Source organism: Mobula hypostoma, chromosome 5 (genome assembly GCF_963921235.1).
Source record: "Mobula hypostoma chromosome 5, sMobHyp1.1, whole genome shotgun sequence".
NCBI lineage: Eukaryota > Metazoa > Chordata > Chondrichthyes > Myliobatiformes > Myliobatidae > Mobula > Mobula hypostoma.
The window spans coordinates 24,621,661-24,634,712 of record NC_086101.1 but is presented as its reverse complement, the minus strand read 5'-3'; the positions used below and the strand labels follow the sequence as shown (position 1 = coordinate 24,634,712).

Here is a 13,052-nt window from a genome sequence, read left to right as displayed (position 1 = left end):
ACCACTACTACCCTCCGTAGCAAGGCAGTTCGGAATCCAAGTGGCAAATTCGCAATTGATCCCATGCATCTTAATCAATCCTCCCTGAGGGACCTTGTCAAACACTCTTCTAAAATTTATTAGACAACTTCCACAGATCTACATACACAAGTCAACTTTTGTCACATGATCAAAAAACTCAGTCAAGTTAGTAAGACACAACTTGCCCAGCACAAAGCTATACTGGCTCTCCCTGAATTAAGCCATGGTTTTCCAAATGCTTATAAATCCTAACCCTAAGAATTTTTTCAGTAACTTTCCTATCACTGACGTGAGATTCACCAGTCTCCATTTTCCAGGATTATCCCTAATTCCCTAATTGAATAATGGAACAACAAAGGCTTGTACAAATGCTTCCTTTGGGGGAGTACCTGAACCTGTCAGCAAACCATCCTCTCCCTGCCCCAACTACCCAACGTGCTTGTGCATACACAAGAGTTTGAATTATTCTAATAACTCCTTAGATTTTAAACTGGTTAAAGCAGATCCAGCTGCAGTACTGCACAAGCACAGTAGAGGGGGCAGAGATGACCGTGAAGAGGAGTTGCAGACTGCAGATGCTGGAATTTGGAACCACAGACAAAATGCCAGAGGAACTCAGTGGGTCAGGCAACATTTGTGGGGCAAATTGACAGTTGACCCAAAACAGTAACTACCTATTTCCCTCCATAAATGTAAAATCGGAAGGAGTTGTTGGGATTGGAGAGGAAAATCATGTAAATGGGTGCCTGATGATTAGTATGGATGTGTTTGGTTAAAAGGCTTTTTCCGTGCTTTATGAGTCCATGAGTTTAACATATTGTAAATGAGGTAACTCACTCAGGTGGGACCCTGAAACAACCCTAACAGAAGAGCTCCCATGTCACTCTGAGTAGAGGGGTGGAGAAGATCCTGATCATTCTGCTTCACTATCTCCACCCCTTGCTCTGGCACCAGTCATGGGCTATCAGTTCCCTGTTATATGCATTGGGACCACTGATTTTCACACTATTTACCCGTGATTTAGATAATGAAGTTGATGGCTTTGTGGCAAAGTTTGCAGATGATACGAAGATAGGTGGAGGGGTAAGTAGTGCTGAGGAAGTACAGCGATTGCAGCAGGACTTAGACCATAAGACCATAAGATATAGGAGCAGTAGGCCATTCGGCTCATCGAGACTGCTTCGCCATTCAATCATGGGCTGATCCAATTCTTCCAGTCATCCCCACTCCCCGCCTTCTCCCCATACCTGGCTAATCAAGAACCTATCGATCTCTGCCTTAAATACACCCATTGACTTGGCCTCCACAGCCTCTCATGGCAACAAATTCCACAGATTTACCACTCTCTAACAAAAATAATTTCTCCGGATCTCAGTTCTAAAAGGACGTCTTTAAATCCTGAAGTTGTGCCCTCTTGTCCTAAACTCCCCTACTATGGGAAATAACTTTTCCATATCTAATCTGTTCAGGCCTGTTAACATTCAGAATGTTTCTATAAAATCTCCCCTCATTCTCCTGACCTCCAGGGAATACAGCCCAAGAGCTGCCAGACGTCCTTCATATGGTAACACTTTCATTTCTGGAATCATTCTCGTGAATCTTCTCCAAACCCTCTCCAATGTCAGTATATCCTTTCTAAAATAAGAAGCCCAAAACTACACACAATACTGCAAGTTATTCTTTTTCTTTTTTTTTTGACAAATTGGAAGATTGGGCAAAAAACTGGAAGATGGAATACAGTGTTGGGAAATATATGATAATGCATTTTGGTAAAAACAATAGTGCAGACTATTATCTAAATGGGGTGAAGGTTTAAACATCAGAAATGCAGAGGACTTAGGATTCCTTGTCCAAGGCTCCCAGAAGGTTAATTTACAGGTTTAGCCTGGTAAAGAAGGCAAATGCAATGTTGGCATTTATTTTAAGGGGAATAGAATATAAAAGCAAGAAGATAATGATGAGCCTTTATAAGACACTAGTCAGACTGCACTTGGAGCATTGTCAACAGTTTTGGGCCCCTTATCTCAGAACGGATGTGCTGTCATTGGAGTGAGTCCAGAGGAGGTTCACGAGGATGATTCCAGAAATAAAGGGGTTGACATATGAGGAGTATTTGGCAGCTTTGGGCCTGTACTCACTGGAATTTAGAAGAATATAGGGGGATCTCATTGAAACCTACTGAATGTTGAAAGGACTAGATAAGGTGGATATGGGGAGAATGTTTCCTATGGTGGGGGTATCCAGAACTAAAGGACATAGGCTTAAAATTGAGGGGTGACCCTTTAGAACAGAGATAAGGAGGATCACTGTTGCTTTGTCACACACTGTGGAGGAGGCCAAGTCTGTGCATATATTTAAGGCGGAAGTCCATCGTTTCCTGATCAGTCAGGCCATCAAAGGGTATTGCGAGAAGGCAGATGTATGGGGTAAAGTGGGATCTAGATCAGGCACGATTGAATGGCGGAGCAACCTCAATAGGCTGAATGGTCTAATTCTGCTCTTATGTCTTATGGTCTAATATATACAGATCATGTTGTATTTGTTGCCAGAATGAAATTCCAACTAGTTTCTGATTTTGTTAGGATCTGAGAAAAATACGAGAATGAGATTTTTAATCATTTTGGGGAGAATCAGATGTGACGGAGCTCTGAATCAAGCTAGGACCACTGTGAGGTAATGCATTATCACATGTCAGATACTAACAGGACATAAACAGTATTTGGTAGGAATTGTTGATGTGCAGAGGGACGCAGGGGTACAAGTTGACGGGTCCCTAAAAATGGCGACACATTGCCTTTATCTTTTCCAGGTGCTTTCACACCTTTGGTGTCCCCACATGTTACCAATGGATCATCTGGTTTCTTCCTCCGTCCAGAACAACAAGCTTTCCTTCATAAAGGACAACTCCATCTTTGATGAACACTGCTCTTTGTATATTTCAGATCCTGCACCTTCTACTAATTTTTAAAAATTCTTTATCTTTCTTCTGCTTCTTTGTTAAATCCAGAAACACAATCTGTTTTCCCTTCTGCCTCCTGATCTCCCCAATCTGTGGTTGCCACACTTTCTCGCCAATTCGTTAGCCTTTTTATTTCCCTCAGGAGTTAATCTAGAGTGGACTTTCACCTTTATGACTCCATGTTCTTTTCTCTTTGCTTCCTCAAGTATAAAGTAAAGTAAAGGCATCCGTTAGTCTTGTGAGACCATGGATCTGCGTCTGGAAAGTCTTCACTCTCCAGGGCACAGGCCTGGGCAAGGTTTTATGGAAGACCAGCAGTTGCCCATGTTGCAAGTCTCCCCTCTCCATGACACCAATGTTGTCCAAGGGAAGGGCATTGGGACCCATACAGCTTGGCACCAGTGTCTTCATAGAGCAATGTGTGCCTTGCTCAAGGACACAACACGTTCCCTTGGCTGGGGCTCGAACTCACGGCCTTCAGGTAGCTAGTCCAATGCCTTAACCACTTGGCCACATGCCCACTGCAAGTATATATTGTAATAAAGCAGCAGCAGATGGGAGGGGCTTCCCGTCAGCTGAAACAAACCCTCCAGCTTCCCACAGAGGCAAATGTTCTGTAAGGCTGTTACACACGTACATACTATCAGAGTGTATGACTGACCCGGGTGGTAAACGTCCTCGGTGGCTAACCACATACACTACAGCTGCCAATTCTGCTGCCTGTGCACACATGGTCTTGGGTAACTTTAAAGCTAAGCTATATCATTCCTGGCCATGTTCATCCTCTACATATATGCCACACCCAGTTCTCCTCTCTCCATCCTGTACTGATAAGGAGACATCTACCAAAAAATTAAAATAAGGTTTTTCTTTTTCCTTTGTGTCTTTGTTCTCAGGCATTACTCTACCTAATCTGCTTCCAACCCCCCTCCTTTTTGTTTTGATACAAGTTGTCCCTTGGGTCCATTTGCTATCATAACTTGACACTCATGTCCACCTCCATGGTACACCAGGTCATCAGCAAATGTAGAGATGGTGTTTACTCGCTTCACTCCAATATTTCTCCCACCTTCAATCCCACCCAGGGACACCACTTCTGCTATAGGAATCATCTGTTCTAATAATTATCAGAGAGGCACAGAGAGAATCTGTCGTTACCGACAAGTTACCTTTACTCAACTAAAAGGTACTTGGGTTCACAAACTTGTGCGTACACCCACTAGAATTCCCTGACTCTCCATGAACAGTCAATGAAGAGAAAAGGTATCACCCGAGAAAGGAGTCTACACTGGATAGGTGTTCCTCATGCTTTTGATCTCCAGGTGTCCATGGGGCACTCTTCATCCACGATGGTTGGTCTCTGATTGTTGGAGAATTATCGCCACTACGTATGTGGAGCGCCTGACCCTTATCGTGTTCCTCATCAGTCGAACTGGTGGATCTCCCAGGGCTACAACCAAGGTTGCTTCATGGTTCTGACCACCATCCCCCCCCCCCCCCCCCAACCAGCCTTGTGTATTTGTGTGTTTCAACTCTGACTGGTCCAAACCAGTTAAAGTAGGGAGCCCAGACACTGAGTTTATTGAGATTACAGTTTGCTTCTTTGGTAGGTCTGGCACTTTACATAATAAATACATCCCACCTCTCCCGGGAGTTTCCCCACATATTGATAGCAGCTCCCTGATGCCCGCAAATTATATACAATATCCCGGAAATTGATTTTTTAGAGAGGGAGAGGGAGAGGGAAAAAAAAGAAATAAAGAAAATGAATGAATCCTGCTTGATCTCTCTTTGTGCTAGGTAAAACTATCAGTTTTCTCTGTGGGCGGGCTTTATAGTCGACCTCTCTCTCTTTTCCATATTTCATCAGTTCAGTTACTGCCGTCTGTAATGACACTGAAATCATCCAGACAACAGTTGGTGATGAAGTACAAAAGCCTGGCGAAGAAATTCCCAAGGCTGGCGGTGACAACCTGACTACATGAGGTGTCCTATACCGGGGGGGGGGGTGGCACATTGGTGTCTTAAAGGGGATTAGAATGGGGTTTAAATTGGAGCGAAATTCCAAAATCGTCCAGTAAGACATCTTTAAAAATGCCCTTGCAGCAAGCAAATTCTTGGGTTTTTTTTCCCCGAAACACTTCCACTTACGGGTACATCGAAGCCCGCGATGGGCTGGGTTTAAGCGCAGCCGTTTTCAGAAGAAAAACCAATTTTAATAAATACCCGGCCCCCACCGAGGTCTCGTCATTAGGACAGCGAACTGTTTACCTGTACTGCGCACTTTATATGCATTTTGAATTACATTTTATTAAATAATGTGGTAATATATTGTTTTATGTGGTGTGTGTGATATTTGTATTCTGGCTGCAACGTGGTCCGGACAGAGGTTGTTTCGTTTGTGGACGATCAGCCAGATGACAATAAACTTGAACTTGAAGATACAGAACTTCTAAATCACTCATTTAAAACCCCCCATTTCCATGTAAAAAAAGTAAGTTCTGATCCCGACTATTGCAGGCAATGTGTGTGTGTGTGTGACTACGGACGTATATGCAGTCGGTTGTCCGAATGGACGTTAAGCGACGCACACCTGTAATAAGGATATATCTTATGCTTTTATTTCTTTTAGGGACCACAACATATTAGGGAGGCTAAGTGCAGGGAAGGCTGCTCAAGTATTTCACGCAAACATGAGGAAATCTGCAGATGCTGGAAATTCAAGCAACTCACATCAAAATTGCTGGTGAATGCAGCAGGCCAGGCAGCATCTCTAGGAAGAGGTACAGTCGACGTTTCGGGCCGAGACCCTTCGTCAGGACAAACTGAAAGAAGAGCTAGTAAGAGATTTGAAAGGGGGGGGGAGGGGGAGATCCAAAATGATAGGAGAAGACAGGAGGGGGAGGGATGGAGCCAAGAGCTGGACAGGTGATTGGCAAAAGGGATATGAGAGGATCATGGGACAGGAGGCCTAGGGAGAAAGAAAAAGAGGAGGGGGGAAACCCAGATGATGGGCAAGGGGTATAGTCAGAGGGACAGAGGGAGAAAAAGAAAAAGAATGTGATCCACGGCCTCCTCTACTGTAAAGATGAAGCCACACTCAGGTTGGAGGAACAACACCTTATATTCCGCCTGGGTAGCCTCCAACCTGATGGCATGAACATTGATTTCTCAAACTTCCGCTAATGTTCCACCTCCCCCTCGTACCCCATCCGTTATTTATTTATATACATTCTTTTTCTTCTTCAAGTATTTCACAGTTCTTTTCATCAGAAAACCAAAGTCTGACAGAGAAGGTCACTAGAGCTGGGGTGTACTTTACATCTTTCATCGTTGAGCATAACCTGCCATTCCAGGTGTGTAAACACACAGGCAATGTTTCCTGATTCAGAAATAGCAAAAAACTGTGCCTGCTCATCAACCAAGACAGCAGCTATTGTCTACATGGCACATTAATACAGAATTTAGAAGTCAGCTGTCTCACAAAACACTTGTGAATCTGATGTCTTGCAAAATTCACAAATTCTTTGACACAGACTGCTATGAGGTTGAGACCTCCCTGAAACGAGTTTTTGCAGGGTGGGATGTGATAGCTACTCGTCTGCGAATGGTCTCGGCTTTAGCAGGGCATCACCTGAAGCTTCTTGAGTGCACATTAAATTGCTCTGATTAGATTATCCCAGAGCAAGAATCAGCTCAGAGTAACAAAATGGGGCAGACAAAGACAAACTAGAGAAAATCTGCAGATGCTGGAAATTCAAGCAACACACACAATATGCTGGAGGAACTCAGCAGGCCAAGCAGCATCTATGGAAAGGAGAACGGTCAACGTTTCGGGCCGAGACCCTTCCTCAAGACTGAAATAAAAACATTTGGTTTGTCTGCACAATGCAGTTTATGTTGATTAGCCAACCGCCATTACACCTTACAACAAGAAGAAGAAAAAATCGGCTCCTTCTCTCATATACGGCAGCAGTTACAGCACTACGGCTTTGGGCGAGTCGTTGTCAAGGAAGTGACGTGACCACGCCGGAAGGCTGGCTCGGCAGACGGATGAGGGGCGGGGAGAGGAGTAATCTCATGGCTGGCGGTGGTGGAAGAGGAGCTGTTGATCGGCAGGGAGATCGAGCGAGGGACGGGGAGGCATTGGGGCCTGTCGTCTCCCGCATTCTGTGAGTGGAGCACTGCGCCAGATTACGAAGGAGTGGAAGACAAGGAGGAGGGAGAGGGAAGGAGTGGATGGTGCAGAATGGGGTTTGAGAGGACCAGGTGCGGGGTAGTTGGGGGACAATAGGTAGGGTAAGGGGTATAGGTGCGGGATGAGTATGAGGGATCGTTGGAGAGTGGGTGAGGGGATGAGGGAATGTTGGAGAGTGGGTGGGGGTCGTCGGAGAGGGGGAGCGAGGGGGAGGGGTCGTCGGAGAGGGGGAGGGAGGTGAGGGGTCGACGGAGAGGGGGAGGGAGGTGAGGGGTCGACGGAGAGGGGGAGGGAGGATGAGGGGTCGACGGAGAGGGGGAGGGAGGGTGAGGGGACGTCGGAGTGGGGTAGGGAGGGTGAGGGGTCGTCGGCGGGGGAGGGAAGGTGAGGGATCGTTGGAGAGGGGTAGGGAGGGTGAGGGGTCGTCGGAGAGGGAGGGTGAGGGTCGTCGGAGAGGGAGAGTGAGGGTGAGGGTCGTTGGAGAGGGATAAGGAGGGTGAGCGGTCGTCGGAGAGGGGGAGGGAGGATGAGGGGTCAACGGAGAGCGGGAGAGAGGATGAGGGGTTGACGGAGAGGGAGAGGGAGGGTGAGGGGACGTCAGAGAGGGGGAGGGAGGGTGAGGGATCGTCAGAGGGGAGAGGGAGGGTGATAGTTTGTCGGGGAGGGAGGGAGGTGAGGGGATGTTGGAGAGGGTGAGGGGTCATTGGAGGGGGAGGAAGGGTGAGGGGTGGTCGGAGGGGGAGGGAGGGTGAAGGGTCGTCGGAGGGGGAGAGGGAGGGTGAGGGGTCGTCGGAGGGGGAAGGCGGGTGAGGGGACTTGGGGGGAGGGTGGGAGAGTGAAGGGACGTCGAGATGGAGGATGAGGGGATGACAGAGGTTATGGAGGGAGGTGGCAGGGGAGGATGGGGGGGCGAAGGGCGGAGGGACGGTAGGTGAGTGGTTGTTGCAGGTGTGGCGGTATAGGGAGGGAGTGTGGGGTGGTTGTTGGAGGGGAGCGTGGGGTGAGTGTGGTTTATTGGGTCGTATGAAGGTGCAGAGGTGTTTTGGGGGGCAAGGATGGTGGGGCATAGGTTATAGGCTGGGATGGAAGACGACACCTGTGAGGTTGATGGTACGGTTGAGTTCTTCTACGCTTCTGCAGTCCACTGCATCCACTGTACAGAAGTTTGGCCTACACAGCTTCACCAGAGCCTTGTTGGCTAGCTATCTCTCATGATGGGGAAGTAGGGTTTGGACTTTGAGAGGTAGAGTGTTAATGGGGTCATCAAAAAGGCTATCGAGGTGATACCCTTTGGTGGGTGTTTGTGACTGGGAAGTGCTGCATGTGATGTGCAGTGTGAGGTGACTCGGATGGGTGAGCAGAGTGTGACAGAGGAGGTCGAGTTATAATTACAGAATGCTTGTTAAAACCATGGAGGCTTTTTGTGTGTGGTGCTTTGCATTTTGGGTTGTCCCTGTGTGCTAGCAAATGCATACGTGTTGAGATTGCATTGTACAAGTTGGTAAATTGTAAAGCAAACATTAGTGGGACTTGGCATCAGCAGAGAGATTGAAGTAATGCTTTTATTTTAGAATGCTTGCATTTTAACCTCTTGATATAAAAAATACTTTGCAGAAGCTGTGCTGAATGACAGAACCATCGTTACTTGAATAGTCATCACTGCCACATTCACGGCACCAGGTACCTAGAGATGTGATGGCTATGGTCCTACAGTCTGAAGGATAATGGCATCCAGCCAGTTGAGTAAGACTTCAGAGGCCACCACCAACAACAGCGATGGGCAGGAAAAGACAAGAAATCTGTCAGATCAGCAGATTCATCTGGAACCTTTCACGTGGATGTGCCCAGATGGTTCCTTTGTGAAGAAGACTTTACAGGCTGGCAGTGGACTAGATAAACCCAAAGAAGGGTCCTGGTGTCGTATATACGTTGGGGTGGACCCCACAAGCAGTTTTGATTCAAAGAAGCATTTTCCAGTTGGGATCAATGAGTCAGTGGAAGTGATTCTTGGTGAAAGTGATACGTGGTTCGGGGAAGTAATTGATAAATGTGTTGAGACGATGCTGCTGGGAGAGCAGTGTGAAGTCCTTCTGGCTCCAGGTTTGAGTGAGGCAGCTGAAGACCTTGCAGACAGACTGAAGTTCACTGTGAGATTGGACAAGTTCACCAGCTGTAAAGACTCCTGGGAGATGTCCTTTGAAGAAAAATGGCAGGCAGCAATGCGCCACAAAACTAAAGGTACCGAGCATTTTAAAAACGGGAATCTCTTTGGTGCCACACGGCGTTACGCAAAATCGCTGAGGCTGCTGGTGTCAGTGAAATATGAAGTCCCTCCTGAGAAAGGTGAGGAGTACATCAAAGTCAGGTGTGCATTGTACTCAAACCTGGCTGCCTGCCAACTGAAGCGAAGCCAGTACAGGAACGTCATCCAGAACTGCTCAAAGGCACTGGAGCTCGAGCCCGACTCTGTAAAGTGCCTGTACCGTCGGAGTCAGGCCTACACTTCCATTAACGAGGTTGACAAAGCCCGAGGGGACTTGCAGAGGGTGCTGAAGCTGGAGCCAGGAAACACTGCCGCTGTGCAACAGCTGAGAATTGTTACTCAACAAATCAGAGCCCAAAATGAAAAACTGGGCAAAGCAATGAGTAAGTTATTTACTTAGGGCTGGTGCGCATTTGCACAAACTCCCTCTTTGTTATAACTGTCTTATTTAAGAAATAGTTCCTGAATACAGGAAGATTTCACTTTTTTTGGATCAGTATGTATTTAGAAAGGATGTTTCTGTACTCTTGGGGTTATAACCACTATAACGTTGCTTTGCACAAAACCTCTGTTCATTCCACAATGTTAATAAACTTTGGTGGGAAATTGTTAAGTTATTCATCTGGTCTTCGAAGTAAAACAAACTAGCAAATCTCTGGAGTGTGGATTGGTTGGGGACTTGAAACACTGATAAGATTTAGCTGCTAAGTTGAGCTGTCACTCATAGCTGTGATGTTCCCTGCTTTAAGTGGTCTGGATAGTCACCTGAGGCTATACAGAGCTTAACTCATGTTTACATTTTGCATTTTTGCCTTTGTGAATTTGTGACTTGGGAGAAGAAACTTATTTGGACAGCTTAACTGCAATTGTGATGTGTAGTGGTGAATCCAAGTTCTTAATTAAATCCAGATTACCAGTGAAATTGCCTTGTGAAGTTCAATGTTTCTGTGAAGATTGTTCATCATTATACAACATGTTGATAAAGTGTAGTATCTCACACCAATACAAGGTCTTAATTACAACCGGCAAAGAATTTTCAATGTTTGCAGTGTCTGCTTGTGTAGACAGAGACTGAATGTGTGTGAATCACTCACAGGTTCAAGAGAAATTCGAATGTGGATTGGTCTGCTCTTTATTACCACAGAAAACACAAATATAGATTGGTGGGTGTACCAGGCAATTATTAGGGCCATAAGGCACAGCCTCCAAGAGGACCACAACCTCAATGATCTAGAGAGCTATGTTGACTGGAGTCAGGGCTTTATGCTTTGGGTCTTGGTAGGGTCAGCCATGCCAAACAGGTCAACGGGTAGAGGCCAGCTAAGAGTAGTCCACTGGTCCCTCAGTTCTGGGGGTTCAGCTGACAACTCTGACTGGCAAAACAAAATTCTTTTTACATCTGAGTGCAATGGTATTCCTGAATCCCCACCTGGGACTTGCATGACTGACAGTAGTGAAAACCAAGAGGAAGCTACTGACATTATGAAGGAAGCTCTGAGCACTGCCAGAGATGGCGGACTTTCATTGCTGCCCTAAACGCCAGTGGCAACAAGACATGGGGCAGAATTAGTCCATTTTATCGAAGCAGCATCCGTGGAGAATAAAACAAGCTCTGATCTTGTATCAAAATTAGGAAGTTAAAAATTGTGCATGTTTTCAGAAGCAGAGAAGGGAGTGATGTGGAGAGAACAAAGGGAATGGTTTGTGATAGGGTGAAGACTAAGAGAAACTGAGGATAAAATCAAATGGATTTCTATAAACAGTGACTGGCCTTTGACGTCCCTTAGACAGCAGCAATAACTCCAAGGAGCTCCCTACCTTCTAGAATTAAACACACATTTTGTTTACTCCTATTCACCGCTTCTGCTATTCATTCCCTCCACTGCCTTGGCACAGTGGCTGCTGTGTATCATCTGCAAACCTTTGTTCTCTCCACACCTCCTCCATCTCTACCACTTCGGCCTGACTTTTCAAATCCAAGACCTCTACCACCACCATGGGCAAAGGCCTCAGGATGTGGGGATCTGCGCTGTCAGCAGATTTCCTCCAAGTGGTGCATAATTCTGATTTGGATCACTGACTGAAGTCCACTGACTGTGGGAACTTCACCGAAGTTCAAATTTATTATTGGAATAGTCATAGTCATACTTTATTAATCCCGGGGGAAATTGGTTTTCGTAACAGTTGCTCCATAAATAATAAATAGTAATAGAACCATAAATAGTTAAATAGTAATATGTAAATTATGCCAGTAAATTATGAAATAAGTCCAGGACCAGCCTATTGGCTCAGGGTGTCTGACCCTCCAAGGGAGGAGTCATAAAGTTTGATGGCCATAGGCAGGAATGACTTCCTATGACGCTCAGTGCTGCATCTTGGTGGAATGAGTCTCTGGCTGAATGTACTCCTGTGCCCACCCAGTACATTATGTAGTGGATGGGAGATATTGACCAAGATGGCATGCAACTTAGACAGCATCCTCTTTTCAGACACCACCGTGAGAGAGGTGTATATAATATAATATATACAGCCTTGAGATTCATCTTCTTGCAGGTACTCACAAACCAAAGAAATGCAACTGAATTCACTAAATAAAACACATATCCAATTTGCAAAAAGAGAACAAATCACGCAAATAGTAAACGAAAGACAACAAAAACACATGGAACATGAACTGCAGATTTCCCAAAGGTGAGTCCACAGCCTTTGTGGAGCCTGTTCGGTGCTGAGGCTCAGGAGCCCGATGGCTCCACGGCAGAACTTCTGAACCTGGCGGCATGGGGATGGGACCCAAGACTTCTGCACCTCCTGTCTGATGGTAGTAACGATTCTTTTTAAAAGAGGGAGACCGGTCAAACACAGGCAGACATCGCTGAGCACCTATTCCTTTTTGGTTCTTGTTTGTTATTGTCACAGTGCAAAGGAGCTGATCACGGGTTTGTCTCCTACTATCAGACCTCGCTGCAGCATCTGACCCTGGTGATGGTCACCCTGGCCATATCTGCACTCTTGGGAGTCTAGTTTGCTGAATCTCGTGGGAGACTGCAAACGTGCCAGATCATTTAGTCAGTTCAAAAGTACACCCTTAAAGGGGAAATTACAGGCTGCAGACTGCAACGATCGCGGTTCAGAAGAAGTATAATTACTAGAGTATCTAGTAATTTTGTGAGCTGTTTTCAAAATGTTGCTGGTGCCGTCTTGCCCATAAATTTACTGGGATACCTGAAGAAATGCAGTGTCTCTAGGGGACTAATCACCTCCCTAAGGGTCATGACCTGTAGTGCAGCCTGCATGTTCTCTCTGCAAACATGCATTTTCCCAACATACCCCACGTGGTGGCTGCAGCAAATTAAAGGTTAAAGTAATGTCTGGGCAAGAGTAGGTTACAGATAGTGTGAGGACAACCCAGGCAAGGGAAGCCTTTGAAGAGAGAGCTTTGAAACATGTTGTTTCCCTTCTGCACAGCAAGGGACTGGAGCCATTTGGGATACCGAGTCAGGTATGTAACAGAAGAATTCAGGAGACACACCAGCTAGGGAATAATTACTACAAAGTATCACTGATTGTTAGCATGTTGTCTCTGTTGATTTTTAACGTTTGCATTGTGAATT

The 13,052-nt window shown here is 46.0% G+C and overlaps 1 protein-coding gene across 1 annotated transcript; it reads left to right on the top strand.

Moving 5' to 3' along the window:
- The first annotated feature begins 7,034 nt into the window (after positions 1–7,034).
- Positions 7,035–10,465, top strand: LOC134346693 (FK506-binding protein-like). Its single transcript, XM_063048220.1, has 2 exons — positions 7,035–7,152; positions 8,793–10,465. Exon 2 carries the CDS (start codon positions 8,903–8,905, stop codon positions 9,839–9,841), a length of 939 nt encoding a protein of 312 aa, XP_062904290.1. The 5' UTR covers positions 7,035–7,152; positions 8,793–8,902; the 3' UTR covers positions 9,842–10,465.
- The last annotated feature ends 2,587 nt before the right edge of the window (positions 10,466–13,052 follow it).

Bases quoted from the DNA above. Each gene is read 5' to 3' on its own strand.
- LOC134346693 (XM_063048220.1), top strand. From the start codon at position 8,903: ATGGCATCCAGCCAGTTGAGTAAGACTTCAGAGGCCACCACCAACAAC.